This window comes from Falco rusticolus, chromosome 2 (assembly GCF_015220075.1).
Source record: "Falco rusticolus isolate bFalRus1 chromosome 2, bFalRus1.pri, whole genome shotgun sequence".
Lineage (NCBI taxonomy): Eukaryota > Metazoa > Chordata > Aves > Falconiformes > Falconidae > Falco > Falco rusticolus.
In genome coordinates, this window is record NC_051188.1 from 82254267 (window position 1) to 82273634 (window position 19368).

Below are 19368 nucleotides of genomic sequence, written 5' to 3' on the forward strand. Positions count from 1 at the left end.
AATTGACAAACTATGGTTTTCTTTATGTCATTTGAATTTTGTCATGTGGAAATCTTCTTTGACCATTAATAACTTCACATACAAAAATAAACCTTCCACTACTGCTGTTGACTCCCTTTAGGATAATTCATAAAACACCAGTTTTATTGGTATAGATATAATTTTTCAATAAATTACAAAATAAATTATTTACACTGAAATTTTAAAGCTTAATCTATTTCTTAGGGAATAGGTGGCTATGAGAAGCAATTTTAATTATGTAGCCTGGTCCCCTTGTAAGCTAAAAACTCCGTGAACTAATTGAATTAGAGTATGCCATTTCAAAAATGTTTGTTTCTGATATTTTAAAAATTTTCAGGAAAGTATATCCATTACACACTTAATTACCTGGAATATTGACATTTGTGCTTTAATTCTACTCTGAAGTTCTTCTACTTCCTTTTACTTGGATCATGTGATAGTTTTGTCATTTAAACTGACTTCCCTTATTATCAAACCTCTGTCGTCTTTAACCATTTTGTAATATGCTATGGGGAGAGATTTTGGATTTTTTTTGAAAGGTTTTCCTGAGCCTTCTCTGCCTCTTCACATCTTTCCTATATTTTGAATGTGGAACTGAACAGTTATCTATTGTGGGCATGCCACAAACACATGTAACAGTCTTATTTCTTAGCTGATATTCTCGTTACGGTATGGCATTTGGCTGTAGTCTTCCCTGGGAGAAACTCATACATTGGTAACTTCATGCTTTCTGACTGCCTGAGATTCCTCCTTCCCCCTGCCAAGATAGTACCCCCTCTTCTAAGTATCGTTTGTATTCTTTGTTCTTAAATGTATGGTCTTTTATTTGGGCAGAAAATACGCTTTTCTTTTTCCTTGCATGCAGAGCTTAAAGTACTGGTAACCCAGTTAAACAAATGAGAATATGTATTCCTTTTTTACTTTGATCAGTATACCTCCATGACATGTCCCTGGTTTTAATTTGTAATTTGCCTTTTAAAAATGCTTTTCAAGTTGTAGAGGCTCAAATTTCTTTTCAGATTTATTGTGGGTTACGTTTGCTTCTTGGTTTTTAGAGTTAAGATTGGACAGAACTTTAGAGAAAAGCACAATGTATTCATATATTTCATGGTGAAAATGTAATGCAGAGTAGGCTGTTTGCATAGTGTTTCCATGAGACTCTGGAATGAGTGCCTTCCACTGTAACGAGCTTTGGGTGCAGAGTATCCAGGAAGATTCTCTAGAACAGATCTGCTTGTGCTAGTGAAGCTACCGAAAATATATCCTTTCTCTAGTTGAGACCTTCTTCTACCTCCGGAAACAGTGAATGCATCCCATGTTGGGTAATACATAGGCTTAAAGCCTTAATGCACATGTGAAGATTCTTTTGTTTAATTACTGTCAGAGCCCCTCCTACTGCTTTGGTGCCTTGGAAGCCAATCTCAGTAAGTAGCAGTCCTGGGAGGTGAAATTTTAAGTGCCATGCCTCAGCATGAAGGCTCTCCAGAAAAATAAATGTGCCCTTGTTTATTCTGAACTTTGCCTTGATTTTTTCTAAACATCCTTAGAGGCACTTTGCTTCCTACTTTCCTTTTTGCCTCCTTGCTAGTCTTGAAAGGTAACTGTCCTGTGACAGTGACAAAAAGTTGTTTCTGTAAGCTGCTGGTTGTTTCGGGTCACAGTAACACAGCAGCTTGAGTGAAGTCAGCAACTTCAGCGATGCAGCTTTTAAACATTTGCTAGAAATACCTCATAAAAATATTTTCATGCTACCTTTTCTGTAATTTCATTAATCTTAAACAGGATGTGTGTGTGACTCTCTTAGAAAAAGATATTCAATAATATTCATGTTGGGTATCATGCATTTTCACCATCTCCTACTGCACCTTCCTCAGTATGCAGTGCTTGATGCAGTTTCTTAACAGGTGAATATATGTGATACTTAATAATGTGGAGTTGCTGGAGTTCACGTAGTTTTGTTTCCTTAAGAAGAAGTAAAAACAAATAATTGTATGTACAACTAAAGTATCTCCTGAACTGCAAGCTAGCAGAAAGCTTTTATTTTAAAAACTTCAACAGTGGTCAAGGCGGCTTAAGCTATTGAGTATAGCAGTGTTTTGGCAGCACAAGGTGAAGTTGTTGGGTGTGGGAGAAACTGATTTAGCTTGACTTTTCTACTTTTTTTTCCCCAAAATAGTGGTATAACTGTCATGCAGGCAGTGACATTGTTTCTTCTTTTTGTATTAATTTGCATATGGACCTGAAACATTCAACATGTGCATTGGATCGCTAAGGAGAACAAGGAAAATAATGATGATATTGGATTGTATTTATTGTGATTTACATCTCTTACAAAACTGAATGGTATTTCATGTGAGAAAGAGAAGAGTGTACTTCTGTAGCTTGACAGGATTTGCTTTTTCAAACACCCGAGGCCATCCTCAGCCACCGGTGGAGCTGTAAGCTGCTCAGAGGAAGCACCTGAGAACTCCTTGCTGAGCAGCTGAAATGGGGGGTTCTTACCAACTCATCTTTTACAGCATCAGGATTTGCTGGAGGTGTTAAGAATCCCTTGTGTACTTTGAATGTTTGTTACATATGCTATTTTGAATTTCCGTTTAATTTTGAGTATTTCCAAAGTTGAGAGAGTCCACAACTACTCTGGGCAGCTTGTTTCACCACCCTCACTGTGACAAAAACCTCTCTAATGTCCTAAACGTAGTTATTTGTATCTCTTTTCTGCCTTGTATTTCAAAGTAGTAGTATAACATAAATAAGGAATAGTTATGGGCGTGACCATCTTTATGTTGTTTGAAATGTAAGCCTAAAGTCTGTAATTTGAAAATAGTACTTACTGCAGTGCCTGTTTATTCTTAAGTATACATTTACTCCTTTTAATACAAGTACAATCTATTAATTGATACAAGAGTCTGTAATACCTATCTCTAATGTGATAGGTATTAGACAATCTCCTATTGTGTTTTGCATAGTTGAAAGGGTTTAAAATTTTCTGAAAAAAAAAAATAATGTGAAAGGTTTACCATTTCCTATTTAGACACACTGGCATTCTGTTCAACAGAAAATCCTAGTAAAATAAGGTTACTGTCTTCTGTGAGCACTCTTTGTTGGCAAGGTTTGTTTTTCTTTTCTCCAAAGATTTTGGCTTTTGTAGCGCTCTGTCTTCAAGTGCACTTTCCCATATTCTGAGGTTTATTTAAATTACTGTTTAAAATGTTTGATGATTTGATTTATTGAGAAAAGTGGGATATGCAGGTAAATTTGATTTTATAGCGTAATGTATTTTTTACTGCTTTTATTCAAGATTCATCGAATCCCTTCTAGCAGAAGAATATAGTTTCTGTAAATCTGTGGAAAAAGCATGGGAGGTTTGCAGAATCCCTTAACCTCTTGAACTTTCCCATGTCATCCTGTGAACTCTGAATCTATGGCACTCTTCAAATCAGGAAATGTTTAAATATGAAAAGCCAAAACGCTAAGCTGCTAGATTTTGTATACAAAACATCTGTGGGTCTTGCAATTTAACAGTCATCTTAATCGTGGTAACATAAGCAGACTATTGTTAGTCCTCGTCATTACTTTATATAAAGTAGAATATGATTTCAGTAGTTTGTTCTCTTGTTATTTCAGCTTTATGACAAAATAAACACAAAATCTTCACCACAAATCAGGAATCCTCCAAGTGATGCTGTACAGAGAGCCAAAGAGGTAATGGCTTTAAATTTTATTTTTTTTTTTTTTACTTTGAAACGGATTGTATTTGAAGTGCAACAATTTTTTTCTTCATAAAGTGCTGATATGTATTCTGGTTCATAATCTGATTTTTTCTGGAATTCTACCATTGCTTACTTAACTTACATAACAAGTTGCATAAACTTGCAGAATTCTATTATGTCTGTAAGGATTATATATATTACTCAGTTGCATCATTTAACCTTTGCTGCAACAATAGCAGTATTAAAAGGAATACTGATGTTGGGTAAATGCAGTATCTTTCAAGTTCATTTTATTTATGTGCAGCAGAAGTTTGATGTTTATATGACTTAGTCACAAAAAAGGATTTATTTCTAGGTATCAGCTTTTTAAATAGAAAAACCAAGTTTATCATAGATAGTTCTAAGAGGAACAGACCTAGAAGTGCAATGAAGGTGGCCTGTAAAGACCAAAGATAAATAGAGCGATGTTCTTAATTCTTATACATGACAAATACTATTTTTTATTTGCTTATTTTTTGCAAGTGGTAAAAAAAAATAAAGAGTTCTATCACATATTATCAGTAAAAATAAGTACAGTTGTTGGGAGTAATGTCATAGGAAAACACTTTTTATCATGCCATTAAAACAGAATTAAAAGGAAGACTTTAAAACACTGTAATAACTGAAGTGACCCTGATAGACCCCCTGAAGTCTTATTCTGCAGAATTTTCTGGTAGTTAATCCTGGGAGGTGCTTCCACAAGCAAAATACTCTGCTTTCATTGTCCAAGTAGTTGCATGTGAAAATAAACATGTGTCAGGCTGCAAGCAAATGAATTAAAGCCAATTTACTCCTTCCCCCAACAATAAGCTGAACTATGGCTCAGATTTTATAAAATCTGGAGCTTGGAGGTGCGGTAGCAGATGGACCACCTACACTTGATGTCAGTTTAATTTGTGGAGAGAAGATTTTATGAGTATTTTTAATACTGTTTTCAAAGTGATTGTTTTAATAAATTGAGACCATGCGTGAATGTAGCAATTGGTGGTGGTGATGAGTGTCACCTATTAGCACTTAATTTCTGTCACCATATATTTAGCTGTTGGAGGAATACTGTCAACTGAAAAAAGAGCAACTCTTTCCTTCAAATTTCTGCTTTAATCTCTCTCAGTCTCAAAGAAAATTGAAATTAGATATTCGGGGGGGGGACGGACACATTCTCCTAAGTCCTTTACTGTCAAGAATATTCTTTTGTGTAGTCATTAGGAGATATTCTGACTGACCAGTGAGTGTTTTCATTTGTTTGATTAATAGCTTTATGTAAAAGAAAGTTACTATGGATATTTCTCCTATTTGTTTTGCAGGTATTGGAAGAAATTTCATGTTACCCAGAGAACAATGATGCAAAGGAGCTAAAGCGTATTTTAACACAACCTCATTTCATGGTAAGCAAATGGTACTTTTGAGTTTTGGGGTTGTTTTACTATTCTTTGTATTAGAAAACTTAATTTCAGGAAGTTCTCCCTAAAATCTGCAAGGGATAAAAGTGTATGCAATACAATATACCTATTAATAAATATTTCTAATCAGCTGGTCTGACAAAATAGGTACGATAACTACTACTGTTGGTCCCCATTACTGTCATGAAAACTGTCAGTAGTTTGGCGCAATCTAATTATGGAGCAGTTTCACTATCTTTTTGGGGAGCTGTGTTGCACATAGAAAGAAGAATGAATCCTTTTAAATCTCCATTGGTGGAGCTAGGATCCTCCTTTTTCTTTTTCCCAAGGATATCTTGTTAGGATAAGGTGTGTGAATTTATTGCAAAATAAGTGTTTATTTAACATTAATTTACAATAAATCAATAGCTTGTTGTCGTGGTTTAACCCTGGCCAGCAGCCAAGCCCCACGTAGCCACTCACTCACCCCGCCTCACCCAGAGGGATGGGGAGGAGAATTGGAAAGGAATGTAAAACTCAAGGGTTGAGATAAGAACAGTTTAGTAGGTAAAGAAAAAGCCACACATGCTAGCAAAGCAAAGGAAAGAATCCATTCACCACTGCCCATGGGCAGGCAGGTGTTCAGCCATGCCCAGGGAAGCCGGGCTCCATCATGTGTAACAGTTACTTGGGAAGACAAATGCAGTAAAGCCAGCTGTCCCTCCCTTCCTTCTTCTTCCCCCAGTTTATATACTCAGCATGATGTCCCATGGTATGGAACATGCCTTTGGCTAGTTTGGGTCACCTGTCCTGGCTGTGTCCCCTCCCGGTTCCCTGCGCCTCTCCAGCCCTCTGGCTGGCAGGGCCCAAGAAACCAAAAAGTCCTTGATTTAGTATAAAACATCACCCAGCAACAACTAAAAACATCCCTGTGCTATCAACATTGTTCTCATGCCAAATCCAAAACAGCACCACACCAGCCACTAAGAAGAAAATTAACCCTGTCCCAGCTGAAACCAGGACACTTGTACAGTCTAGTGAGCTTGTGTTACACATCCTACTGTGTCTGTTTCACAAACTTGATTTGGGGGCAGTAATTGTCCTAAGTTCAGGGCTGGGAACGTGTAACAACTTGGTTCAAGTTACTGAAGTCCAGTCCTTTGAAACTACTTAAAGGATTTCTATTGTTTATGCCGTGGATGAAGTTCGTAAGTTCAGAAATAAAAATGTTTGCCTAAATCGGCTATACACTATTGTCAGTTTAAAATCATGAATTTGAATTTCCCTGACACAAGGATTATATGCAGGGGGCTTTGTGGAAGTTGCTCACCTGAAAGCTGAATTCCTTTAAACCTGATTTCCAGGAAAGCATGAGCTGAAACCAGCCTCATATTCAGGTATAAGATGAAATCTGGATAGCTGCATGTCTCAGTGTGTTCTTTTGATGGCCACTGTAGCTTTGGGTGCATTTATTTTAGTACTTTTAAATCAGATCAGGAGTATGTTTGAAGTGAATCTCTTGATTGTCCCCTTACAATGCTTTTGCTTGTATCATGTGAGGGTCGCAGAGCATGCAAACTAGACTCCTTTTAGATAAAATTAAACTTGAAAATGCACACCACAAGCCAGTGTGTAATCCAGCAGCTGATGGGCATTCGGTCCACATGGCAAGGTGGGAAGCTGGTCAGAAGTAAAAACTCCAACAATACATTCAGCATGTACATCAGGTCCTCACTAATCCAATTGGTTTCCGTGTTGATTCATTCCCATTTCATTGCACAAATGCTAATGCAGACATTGGCTTTTGACATTGTACTCAGCAACACGCTGGTATGTCACCGCCTGGAGATGACACCTATCTTGAAGTCTGTAACAAATCTGATTCAATGTTTAACAGGAATACTTGCTTAAAATAGAACAAAAAATAAGGTGAAATGGCACTCAGCCAAACTGTAAGAAAGACTGGGGGGAGGGGGGAGGAACAAACAAAAAATACTTTCTGATATTGAACTTTTTTTGGAATCTGACAGGTTCATTTGGTTTACCTTTTTTTGCGTAATTACTACACAATATTGCAAAAAAATTAGGCACTGTGGAGAAAGAGCTTTTTTTAAGTATAAATTCCTTTCAGAGTAGGCATCAATAAAAATGGTTGTGGCATACAAAAATTTCATGTATCCAATCAAGCGACAGGAAAGGTTGAGTTGGAAATCATCTTTTATAGGTACCTTTATTTCCACCTGATATCCTCATAAATTTAAAGCCATCTGTGAGAATTATTTTGCTGCAATTCTATAAAAAGTATTTTTTAATAAGGAATAATCTGCAACTCCATAACAATGATGAGGAGTGATTTCAGTAAGTCACTCTATGGCATCCAGAGCTAAATTGCTAGTTGATGGAGTCCAATCCTTTCTACCCAAGTTTCATCCTCTCCCTTGCAGTTGTTCTGCCATTCACTTGACACTGCATTTTGGTATTCCACTGTGCTGAAGTAGTAGAAAACTGCTCCAACGAAACAGTGATTCATTTAGCAAAAAGAATTGGGAACAACTGGAATATTACTAGCACCAGAATGAGCAAGAAGACAGAAACACACAGTCTGGGTTAGGGAGGAATAGCACAAACATGTGAAGTACCACTTAAATCAACATACATTGCTGTGGAACCATACCTTTAGGGTGCAGGTACCAAAGAGTCTCCAGATGTCAAAGAAGCAACTCCATCTTCTCCCATTACTCCCACTCCTGCTCCCAGATTGCAGACCTTACAAAATTATTCTAATATTTGTGGCATTCTGCCAAAATTCCCTTCAGAGCCAAAACCTTTAAAATAGATACTATTAGGAAAGGAAATAATTGTATAAAATAATATCGTCAGCCTATGCTCAATGTGTTTACCCAGCACTGTACAGAGCAGTACTCTGGTTAGTAGGTTGCTGAGCTCTGATACACAGAGACTACAGCACTAAGGTGTAATAAGTAGGATCATGTGTGTTAACACCTGTGTGATAATATTTTACTATTATTTATATTATCTTCTAATGTATATACTTAATCAGAAGACAATGGAGTATAGTCTGTCTCATTTACTTAGACACAGTGTTAGTGGTTTAGACTATGTATAGGCCTTTACAGAACCAAAGCCAATAAAGTATGTGTTTGTAAGTACTCTTATTGGCACTGAGATCTTAGAGTTCAAAGATTTTTGTTGATTTAGTTTTGTTTTACTCATGTACCTTATGGGTACAGGAATAAATTACGAATTTGGTCTGTACGTGCATAACATTTTAATTTAAAGAAATATATGTGAATTTTACATAAAGGTCTTTCAGCAGATAATTAATTTAAGAATTCTTTAAAAGATTATTAGGTACCTCATCTGTTGTGTACAAATTTCAAGGAGCTTTTACTCCATTATGTAAATTTGAGTTGTTTTTCAAATGTGCCAGTTTTATCTGTAAAAGTTTCCATTGTATATGTTTAGTATATGGCAGCAATTGAAATGTTTGCTGTTCTAGGAAACTAGGAAATTACATACAAAGGTTTTATCCATCATCAAGTGCCTTCCTGCACTGTTCTTTGCAGACAATGATCCTGCAGTATAGTAGAAAGCAGTTGTTCTCACTAAACTTACTTTCAGCAGGATTACCATGGTCTGCAAAGATGAGACAGGAAAAAAAATCTAAATTATCAAAAATGACAGAAATGCATGAAAACAAGTACCTTTAAGTAAAGTCCAGTAGCAGTCTTTATATTAAATGTTTACAATATTTAAATTGAGCTTGCTGTACTTTAATATCTGGTGATTCTGTATTTTTGTTAACACATCCAGACATCATCTCATATAATTGTGAACTTTTGAAATGGTTTAAACAGACCATATTTTATTGCTAAAATACATACATAAAGCAAGGCAAGTACTTGATGTGAAACAAATGTAAGGCCCTGAATTACATGAGAAATGTAGTATTGAAGCGTGGAGAGTTAACAGGTACAGGCAGGTGCATGAAGCTCAGTGAGACCTTTGAGCAGATGGAGCTGAAGGAAGCACAAAGATCATCCTGCTCTTTTATTAAAGAGTGCTTGCATGCAGAGCCAAGACCACACTCACTCCTAGAATAGATGCTTTTTGTAGCAGCCAGAACTAAGGCATGATTGCCCATGGCTGCTCTTGTCTTGGGACAAGTGCAAACAGTTTTCAGATACTAGAACAAGAATTAAGCTAAATGCCTAGACTTATGTAGGAGTATTCATACATAAATTTACACCCAATTAAATAAACCAAAATAAGAATTTATTTAATTAAAGTGGTTTAACTTGCATATGTGGTCCATATCTCTTAATATAAAATGTTGCTTCCATAGTACAGACTAATGCAGAGGAATTGTGGCAAGTTTGAGCTTAGTGGTTGACAAAATAAGATGAAAACCAAAAAATGCAGATATAAGTTAGTATTTAACTAAAAAACATATGTGTAGGTGGACTTGAAACACTGGAAAAACAGGAGGAAATGTGAACAGAGCATTGCTAGTTCAGGAAATTCCATTCTATTGTTACAATGCTGAATTCCCACCTGTAGTTTGAAATTGATTTGAGGAAATGGAACTTAAAGTATTTATGAAATTATCTTTTATAACATGGTATATAACTTTAGAAGTCCTACTTTGGGAACAAAGTTAGGATTTTGTAGAGACCATGAAAATCCCATTTCTGCCTTGGTTTCCACTTGAGAATTACATCTTGTAGGGATGTCTTTTTATAACTTTTTTTCAGTTTAGGTTCTGCTTAAACATTTGATTTGAATACTAAGACATTGCAGAGTTAAATTTCTCTGCCGAAACAAAACCTAGATGGTCAACCTCAAGCCTGGCAAGGCTGATGGGTTTTGCAAGTTAAAAGTTATGAGCATTTAAACAAAAACTAACATGATGTTAACTTTAATAGATTGACCTAGCTGTGGTGGTGGCTGATATCTCTACTATTGTAGAGATATTGTTAAGAACCAGACTTGATTTATCAATCCTTATCTGAGAAACCTAGCCATTTGGATATGGAGACAGGATCTGTCTCTGATCCTTGATGAGTTTTAGTATACTAGAACTAGCATGTTCACATATAAATAATATTTAGTTTTCGGAAGAAAGCAAGCAAGCTATAATATACTCATTATTAAGAGTTGAATGCAAATGCAAAATGGATATGATATGATGCTTTTAAAGATACCCAGGACAACAGCAGAATTCATACCATTAAAAAGCCCGGTACTATTGAATACTGCTTTGCAAATGTTTACACTTCGTAGACTTTTATCTTGTAATACTATGCTACACTTTTTATGGTTGTACAGGCTTCTTGTCTTTGCCCTAGCTTAGAGTTCTTACACAGTCAGTTGCATGACTTACCACATGGGCCAAGGCCAACTGTACAAGGTTCAACAAGGCTCAGTGCTGGGTCCTGCACTTGGGTCACAACAACCCCACACAGCGCTACGGGCTTGGGGACGAGTGTCTGGAAAGCTGCCTGGTGGGAAAGGACCTGGGAGTGTTGGTCGACAGGTGCCTGAACACGAGCCAGCAGTGTGCCCAGGTGGCCAAGAAAGCCAAGAACATCCTGGCTTGTATCAGAAACAGTGCAGCAGGGCTGGGGAAGGGATTGTCCCCTTGTACTGGGCACTGGTGAGGCCGCACCTCGAACCCTGTGTTCAGTTTGGGCCCCTCACTGCGAGAGGGACACGGAGGTGCTGGAGCGTGTCCAGAGAAGGGCAGCAAAGCTGGTGAAGGGTCTGGAGCACAAGTGTAAAGAGGAGCAGCTGAGGGAACTGGGGTTGTTTGGCCTGGAGACAAGGAGGCTCAGGGGAGACCTTGTCACTCTCTACAACTACCTGTAAGGAGGCTTGAGCAAGGTGTGTGTCAGTCTCTTCTCCAGGTAACAAGCACCGGAGAAGAGGAAATGGCCTCAAGCTAAGCTGCACCAGAGGAGGTTTAGATTGGATATTAGGAAAAGCTTCTTCACTGAAAGGGTTGTCAAGCGCTCAGACAGGCTGCCCAGGGAAGTGGTTGAGTCATCACCCCTGGAGGTATTTAAAAGTCATGTAGATGCGGTGCTTAGGGACATGGTTTAGTGATGGGCTTGGCAGTGTTAGCTTAACGTTGGACTTGATGATCTTAAAGGTCTTTTCCAACCTAAATGATTCTACGATAAAGTTATTTAAATACATTTAATAAATTAGGTGTTGTACCACTCTTTGCATCAAGAAACACAGTAAAACTAATGAAGTAGTATTTAATCAGTTTGTTTGTTTAGATTGTAATTTTCATCAGGCATTTTGAACTCAGTGTTGCTGTGCTGGGTCTGTGCTCTAGGGGGATGGGAGAATATGGAAGTGATTATGCTTGTAAACAACAAAAAGCAAGATTTCATTCTTTTACTCAATACCGATCCACAGTTTGTCTTTATTAGAATAAAATACCATGGGATCTGAATACCTTTCAATTTTACTAGTGTAATTATTTTCAAATAGTTAGCTCAGACAAGTAGCTTCCTAATTCTGTGTCTAGGCACATAAATGAAGATGGTTTCATTCTGACATGTTGCACGTGTTGAGAAGATAGGGGAGAGGGAAGCAGCATCATTCTCACTGAGGTATCTACAGTAGAAAATCAGGTTAACTTATGCAGATTTAAAAGGCTAGATATGTGTGTATGCATTTGCAGTCTGCTGGAGTTTTAGACTTCTTTAAGGGTAAAGTTCCTATAGGACTTCCTTTAATTTCCAAAAAGATTAAAAAATCATTATAAGGAATGAGTGGAGAGCATCAGAGATGATGGAAGTCTGATATTTTGTTGCTGTAATCTCCTCTAGGCCTTACTTCAAACTCATGATGTAGTGGCACATGAAGTTTACAGTGATGAAGCGCTGAGAGTTACACCTCCTCCCACCTCTCCATACTTAAACGGAGATTCTCCCGAAAGCGCCAACGGCGACATGGATATGGAGAATGTAACACGAGTTCGACTGGTGCAGTTCCAGAAGAACACAGATGAACCAATGGTATGGAGGCAAACTCAGTATATTTCTTGTCTCTGTACTAGTAAAGACCGGTATTATGATTTTAATGACAGCTTCTGCACTTGGAAGGAGGGTTGCCAGTATAAATAGAATAGTTCAGCAGCCATTGTAAATACTTATCCTCCTGTGTATACGCTTAACTTAAAATGCCATGTGTACATTCATACTAGTGCTGTACCACTGGAGGTGTTTTTGTTTAAAAACAGCCTTGTAGTAGTTATAGCAGATTAGGCTTTAAACCAAACTGAACACTTTGCATTTCAATACGAAATTGCATTTTCAACAAACCAGAATCTTATATGCTTATATATTAAAGTATTGCATCTTCACATATAAATAGTATCTCTTTTCATTACTCATATTTAAGTGAGTGGCAAAGTGTTTCTTTTAACCTTAAAATTTACACCCTGCCTTCAAGCTTTTAGGAAAAGTGACTTCTTAACCGCTAAAGAATCACACTGCTTAATGTTCTATTTTAAAAGTACAAACTTTTTTTTTTTAGGGAATCACTTTAAAAATGAATGAGCTGAACCACTGCATTGTGGCAAGAATTATGCACGGAGGAATGATTCACCGGCAAGGTAATTATGTGTCACAAATAGTTTTGTCTTCAAACACAATTATTTAGATAATTTTGTACAAACTGTGTAATGGCACGTAGTCCTCATTTCGATTGCTACTATTCCATAGTAATGTACTTCTCTATCTGGACGGAGTCCTGTTAACTGCCTTTGTTAACTTCCAGGAGCAGATGTCTGCCAGCATTTTGAGATGAGGACCTGCTATGTTTCATTTAGGCCTTAATTAGGATAACAGGAGCATAGCTCAGTAAGAGAATGAAGTACCAATAGTTCTGGAGCTATACTTACTTAATCTTCTGTTTAAAAAAAAATAAATCCTTAGACCAGTTACAGCAAAGATGAAAGAGCTTTGTGCCACAAAATATTTAAATTTCTCCATGTATTTTCACACAATTCTTAAGGATCTTTGTGTACTTCTGATGCTGAGGCTTATAAAAATGGGTTTTGAAATAAAAATATTTCTTGTGCCTAGAACTTGACTCTTTATTTTCAGTTTTCACTACTGTGGCAAGCCCTGCAAACATGCATGTTTTCTCATCTTCAGTCTACTCCTTTTTTCCATTTTGTGTGTCCAGGTCAGATGTCAAAAAGTAGCTGGGCTTTGTCCTACTTTTAAGCATGAACTTCCCTGGTAGGTTTTTAGCTGCAAGTTTGGATTGCAGCCTTAGAAAGGGTTATTTTAATTTTTCCAGTTTGTCATCTTTTTCTTTTGATGAACACAAAAATTTTCATCATTTGTCAGACCAAAGTTCCTTTTAGGAAGACAAAACATAAAACAGGGAAAGGGAACATCATTCTTTCCATGATATATTCATTTTATCTCCTTGATATGGTCAAACCTGTCAAGAAGCAGGTAAGATAAAACTTTTCATGCAAGCAAAGATGCAGTTCATATAGACCTTTATATTCCTTTAGAGGACCCGCTGGATTGAAATTTATTTGGCTTCTAAAAGTGATTTTAAAAGGAGATTGCTCTAAACTTCTTGGGAAGAGGGTTTTCTTCCAACTGTAATTAGGTAGTGCTGATCCTCTGCAGAGTGTTGTTTCACATGACTGTGTTCCATAATGGAGGTACTAAAACTTTTTAAACCTGTTAAAGCTGGGTAAAAAAATCCAGCTATGCCCATTATAAAACTCTGTTCTTTTTAATTATACAGTGTCTTTTATTTCTAAAGATTTGGGAAATTTAACCTATATGTGCTTCATCTAACTAAGGTAGCTCTTCTGCACATAGGTTTAGTTCGAAAAGTGTTTCTGTAGTATTATAATCTTTTTTTTTAATGTGTCTGGTTTTATTAGTGCTCTAGGTGCCTCAGCTTCACTGCTTCATTCAACATATCTAGATTTAGAGTTTTTTTACTGAATAGAACAACACAAATGTAAGTCGGCAATGATCTCAAGCACAGCATGTCTTTGAACCCTATTGACAGGATCTGTGGTTTTTATGTTTCAGGGCGGGGGGTTACGTTGTTGTTTTTGCTGTCTCCTCTTGCTATGTGGAGAACTGCCAGGCAATAACAGCAATGACTAGATAGTAGCTCTACTGAGAGGGTTACAGGAACTGTGTAATTTCAGGTCTAGCGCTATTAAGTACAAGCTACACAGTTCCTGGTCACAAAACCGTAGTGCTGCGAAGTCTGCCTCCCGACTCTGCCAGCTACATCTCATCCTGCTCATTATAGTTGTCCTTACTCAAAAGGTGGGGGAGCTGAAGTGGGAAGATAGGCCTGTAAAGATGCACCTTCCACAGAATTCAGCTCAATGAAAATTAAACACCAGTTTCAGTCATTAAAAATTGTCTTTTTGTTGACTTGTCTGCTTTTTTAGGATAAGTAAATAAATTGTATCTTAGATCTCAGGCTTTTAATTATGTCTTAGCTTTCACCTTTATGTCTATGCCTTAACTTAGCTCAGTTGTCTGTTTACTTTTTACCTGTGGATTCTGTTTAGACTACTCGTACTGTAAATATCATTTTCAGCAGATCTCCATATAGCCTGAGTTCTCAGCAACTCTCAGTACGTTAACCCATGGGGCTTTTGGTGCTGACTGGTTTTGGGGCATACGTGCTTAATGTGAATTCATTCTTAAGATGCGTTTAAGAACATGTTCCCAGTATGACATTTAAGAAGATTTCCAAAGAAGAGGGAGGACTTACTGGCTCTGCCCATTTAATGTCACCAGAAGAACAGCAGTTGCACATTTTCTATGCTACATTCTCAAAGTGACTTAATGTAAAACTCACACCGATTTTTAAGACATTGATACCCCTGATAAGTTTTATTCAATTCTAACAAAACGTATGTGATGACTTGGTGAAAATAAGATTATACATTCATAAGCTTTCACTTTCCTTTGGCTACAAGACATGTTTCCAAATAGGGACTCCAATAATTTGTCTTCTTCCTAATAGGGTAGGATTTCTCATACTTCTGTGCAGAGCAAGAGCACACACTTCCTAAAACTGTCTTCACTGTCTCTTGCAAAGATAAAGAATGAAGTCATTTACTCCAGAAATACATCCATTATTTGTTATTACAGAGGTGTTATACGTCAGTAAGTCATGAATAGCTTAGGTTCTAAATAAACTCTGCAGTGTCGATAGAGAAGGAACCAAAAGCAACCAAAATTAGATGATTAAGCCTAGGTATCATGGGAACTACAAATGGTATGGAAGATTTGTTACTCAAAGATGTCACGAATACTCTTCCAACAAGAATATTTATAAAGAGTAAGAAGTTTCTGCAAATAATAAAACCCTCTTCCCTCACAGAATGACCGTCTACTGCTAAATGTCCATGCTTTATTTCCAACTTTTATGTATACTGCTCTATTCCAGACATGAGCAGAACAACAGTCACTTCTGTCAGAGTAACAGAAATGGGAAGTGCTCCAGAAGAGGGGCTTTTATTTAAGTGCACTATTGAACTGATTTGATACAGGGATATTACTGAGTCTGATTCTCTTTCTAATATTTATTTCCATCAGAATTTTATTTTAATAATGCCAAAGAATCTTTATACTATTCCAGGACACATGCTTTTTCTGATTCAGTATTATTGTTTAATAACAATTACACTCACTTCAAACAGAATTTAATTTTAGCATGATACGGTCAACACAGAGCCTTTTTTTTTTTTTATATATTAGATTATTTTTTTAAGAACTGGGTATTGAATGCCATTCTGCGAAAGTCTGCCAAAACTGAACTTTCAACGTGTTTCACTAGAGATTTGGTCATTAATATTCTAGATGTGAACTAGATTAATTTGAAACTCAGATGTAGGACTGTTGCATTCACATTCAGTAAACTATAAATTATGATAAATTTTCTACTGAAAAGTAGAAGAAAAATTGTGATGAATCCTTTTTTATAATTTCATTATCAGCAGATCAGCTGTAGAATTGTTCAGAGCATTTAATGTGGCTGAAGGACTTACTCTTGAGAGTACTGCAAGTTATTGTATTGGGCTCTCTTCTGTAGCACTGCCAAATGAGCTTCTGTTTCACAGAAGAGAGCCCAACGGGAATCATAGCAACAGAACTTTTGGGGATTCTTCTCCTTGGTTCAGGCTGTGCTTGTGTTTAGCAGGCACACAGTTAGATTTTCATACGTTTGTCCAGCTGAAAGTTTTGCTTGCGTGGTGTTCTTTGGAAAAACTTGACTATTTTGGATCAGGACAAGAATTTTAAGGATTTTTCAGGGATCTAGTTGATTGATTTTTTTTCAGGTAATTTTTCAAATGTATGGTTTAATTTAGGAAATGTTTGCTGGTTACTAGTTTTCCAAGTAAGATTAATTATATTAGGTACAGTAATTTTATTAGGGACAGTATTTAGGAAAGGATGCTTGCACAAATTATGTAAATCATACAGCAAAAAGAAATATATGCGAAGTAAATGGTCTTGTCATATTTCATTATATATGAGAAACAGCTGACTAATAATAAACCATGGAAGTCTTTTTTGAGAGCTGCTAGAGAATTAGGTAGTCTTGAGCTACTCAAGTCAGAAATTATCATCCAAAAAGAGCCTTCTAGGTTGCTTCTGATCTGGAAGATAATTCCTTCGCTGCCTCCTCCCTGTTGAGCTTTTGTAGTAACGTTAAGAGGCATGCTGCAGCATGCCATTCCCATCCCAGCTTCAGCAGGTCAGTTTATGACTTGTCTAAGCTAAGCAGACATTTGTTTCATCATCTGACATTGTAGGTGGTCACACCGATCATTTAGATTCAAGCTGAACCCACATGTACATACAGAAAATGCGTGTTCTAACTATGGCAAATCAAAATCAGAGAAATTAAAAAATGCAGTGGTTTGACAGATAAAATCAAGACTATGTCTAGAAGCCAAATGCATTAAGTAGTCATCTGATAAAATGCTGCTTGAATATTTCCTGTTGAATGTTTTCAGCTGACTAGTTGTAGATGACTTTCTCTTCAATGTGTGGGTTTTTGCAGTGTTCTTGTAAGGGACTGATGTTTGCCCCGTGTACCTTAAGGGCAGCCTGGGCACCTCATGCTGGTGCATTGACTGCAGTCTGAAAGATGGATTCATAATCTTTGGTAACTAATACATAGCTACCAAAGTCCTTTTCTGAATCTAGCCAAAAAACTTATTTTAATTTTGTTTCATATTTATGCCTTGTATGAATATTAGTACTGTCTTACAATTATCTCAAATTGTAAAAACGTGTTTGAGGTGATTGTGTGTGTGTTTTGTTAACTCCACAGGTACACTACATGTAGGGGATGAAATCCGAGAAATAAACGGAATCAGTGTGGCAAATCAAACTGTAGAACAACTACAAAAAATGCTTGTAAGTGCCTGAAATCTTTCTCCTGTTCTTTATAAAAGCACCTGTCCTGTTTTGACAAAACTTTTATGTAATTGCATTGTGACTTCTCCTTTTGCTTCTATTCTTGATAGCCTACATGTGCATGTAACACAGAGTTCCATGTTCAACTGTTAAAAGCGTTCTACAGGCTTTCCCCTGTTCTTTAGTAGTCACTATTTTGCACCTTATACCCAGGAATGGTAGAAGGCACCTCCAGGTGTCATTTTATTTGTTCTGTTTACTCCCATAGTCAGGATTATTGACACCCAACCATTCTTGACAGGTGCATGTCTGACCAACACTTAAAAGATATTGAGTAATGAAGGTTCCCTAAACTCTCCAGGTAGCTGACTTTAGTATATAACTCTTCTACATTTTAGAATTTTTTTTCTAATGTCTGAGTTTCCTTTGTTGAAATGCAGGAGTTTCTTCTCTTGTCTCTAGTGGGCATAACAGAAAAATACTGCTTTCCTCCTGTTACTGATCCCTAGTCTATAAAAATCACATTCTTATTTTAAATCTTCAGTCTACACCAAGTGTAGTCACTGAGTATACTATGAGAGAAAAGAAACTTCTGTTGACTATTGGAGTAATTGCTACACAAATACAAATATAATAAATCGTAGAACCATTCAGGTTGGAATTAACCTCAGGAGATCTCCAGTCCAATCTGCTGCACAAGGCAGGGTCAGCATTGAATGCAGCCCAGGTTGCTCAGGGCTTTGTCTTGTTAAGCCTTGAAAATAGCCAAGGACAGAGATTTGGCAGGACAGGTGTCTCTTTTGGCAACCTGTTCCAATAATTGTCATCATAGGGAAAAATGTATTTCTTATATGTAGCTGGAACACCCATTCTTTCAATTTATAACTGTTGTGGTTCATGGTTATTGATGTTACAAAGAAAAAAGATATTTTGAGCTCAGACAGTGTCTTTTTGCAGGAAAATTTCATCTTGGGCCTTGCTACTAGAGTCAGTTTGATATTCCATAACACTTGCAGATTTTTCTGCATGCAGCCCTAACCTTGGGATCTTGGATGATATCACTAATCCTTCTGTTGCATCCAGGACCGTATAGACAAGCTTAAGTGAGTCCAGGCAAATATAATTTTTTTATCATGATAAGCCAGCCAAAGAGTGAAAGGGGGAAAGCTCAGAGATCATTTGGAGTGATCTGCTTACCTTTCTGCCCAGATGAAGTCCTGCGGTTGTCAGCCATGTGGTGTCCCTTATATTCAAACTGTGATTTAAGAAGATATGGTTGAGCAAATATGTTGCCACAGTCTGCTGCTATCCTGCAGTTACTACTTGTTATGAATATTCATACACTGTAGTAAATGCAAACTGGCAGACCCCATATTCTGTTTTGCTAGAAGACTATTTCTTGCATAAGACTCCATGGATCACAAGAATATAGCTACAAAGAAAAGATTGACATGGAAGAAACCTACACATCTCTTCGTCTCTCACCTTAAAAGACAGTTTTAGGTTCTAGGCATTCAAAATCTGGTCAGGCGAACAAACTAATAATGTATGTTTATCTTTTAGATTAATGAGAGACAACTTAAATGTTTGTTTATAAGTGAAATGACAAATTAGTCATGGCATTTTAGCTTTTCTGAGTATTTACTTTAGGAAAACATACTGCTGCTCTCAAACTATGATGCTTTCCTTTCAAGCATTAATGATTACGGACATTTTATCTTCAATATCTTAGTCTTTAAAGAAGTGCTT

At 36.9% G+C, this 19368-nt stretch overlaps 1 protein-coding gene across 21 annotated transcripts in view; it reads left to right on the forward strand.

Annotated features, from left to right (window-relative positions):
- CASK (calcium/calmodulin dependent serine protein kinase) overlaps window positions 1-19368 on the forward strand; it is a 226378-nt gene that overhangs the window by 176431 nt on the left and 30579 nt on the right. For all 21 annotated transcript variants that reach the window (XM_037376849.1, XM_037376848.1, XM_037376853.1 and 18 more), the window contains 5 exons: window positions 3649-3726; window positions 5078-5158; window positions 12016-12204; window positions 12725-12803; window positions 17534-17619. In XM_037376849.1, coding sequence (XP_037232746.1) covers window positions 3649-3726; window positions 5078-5158; window positions 12016-12204; window positions 12725-12803; window positions 17534-17619 — 513 coding nt within the window. The remainder of the gene's footprint in view (window positions 1-3648; window positions 3727-5077; window positions 5159-12015; window positions 12205-12724; window positions 12804-17533; window positions 17620-19368) is intronic.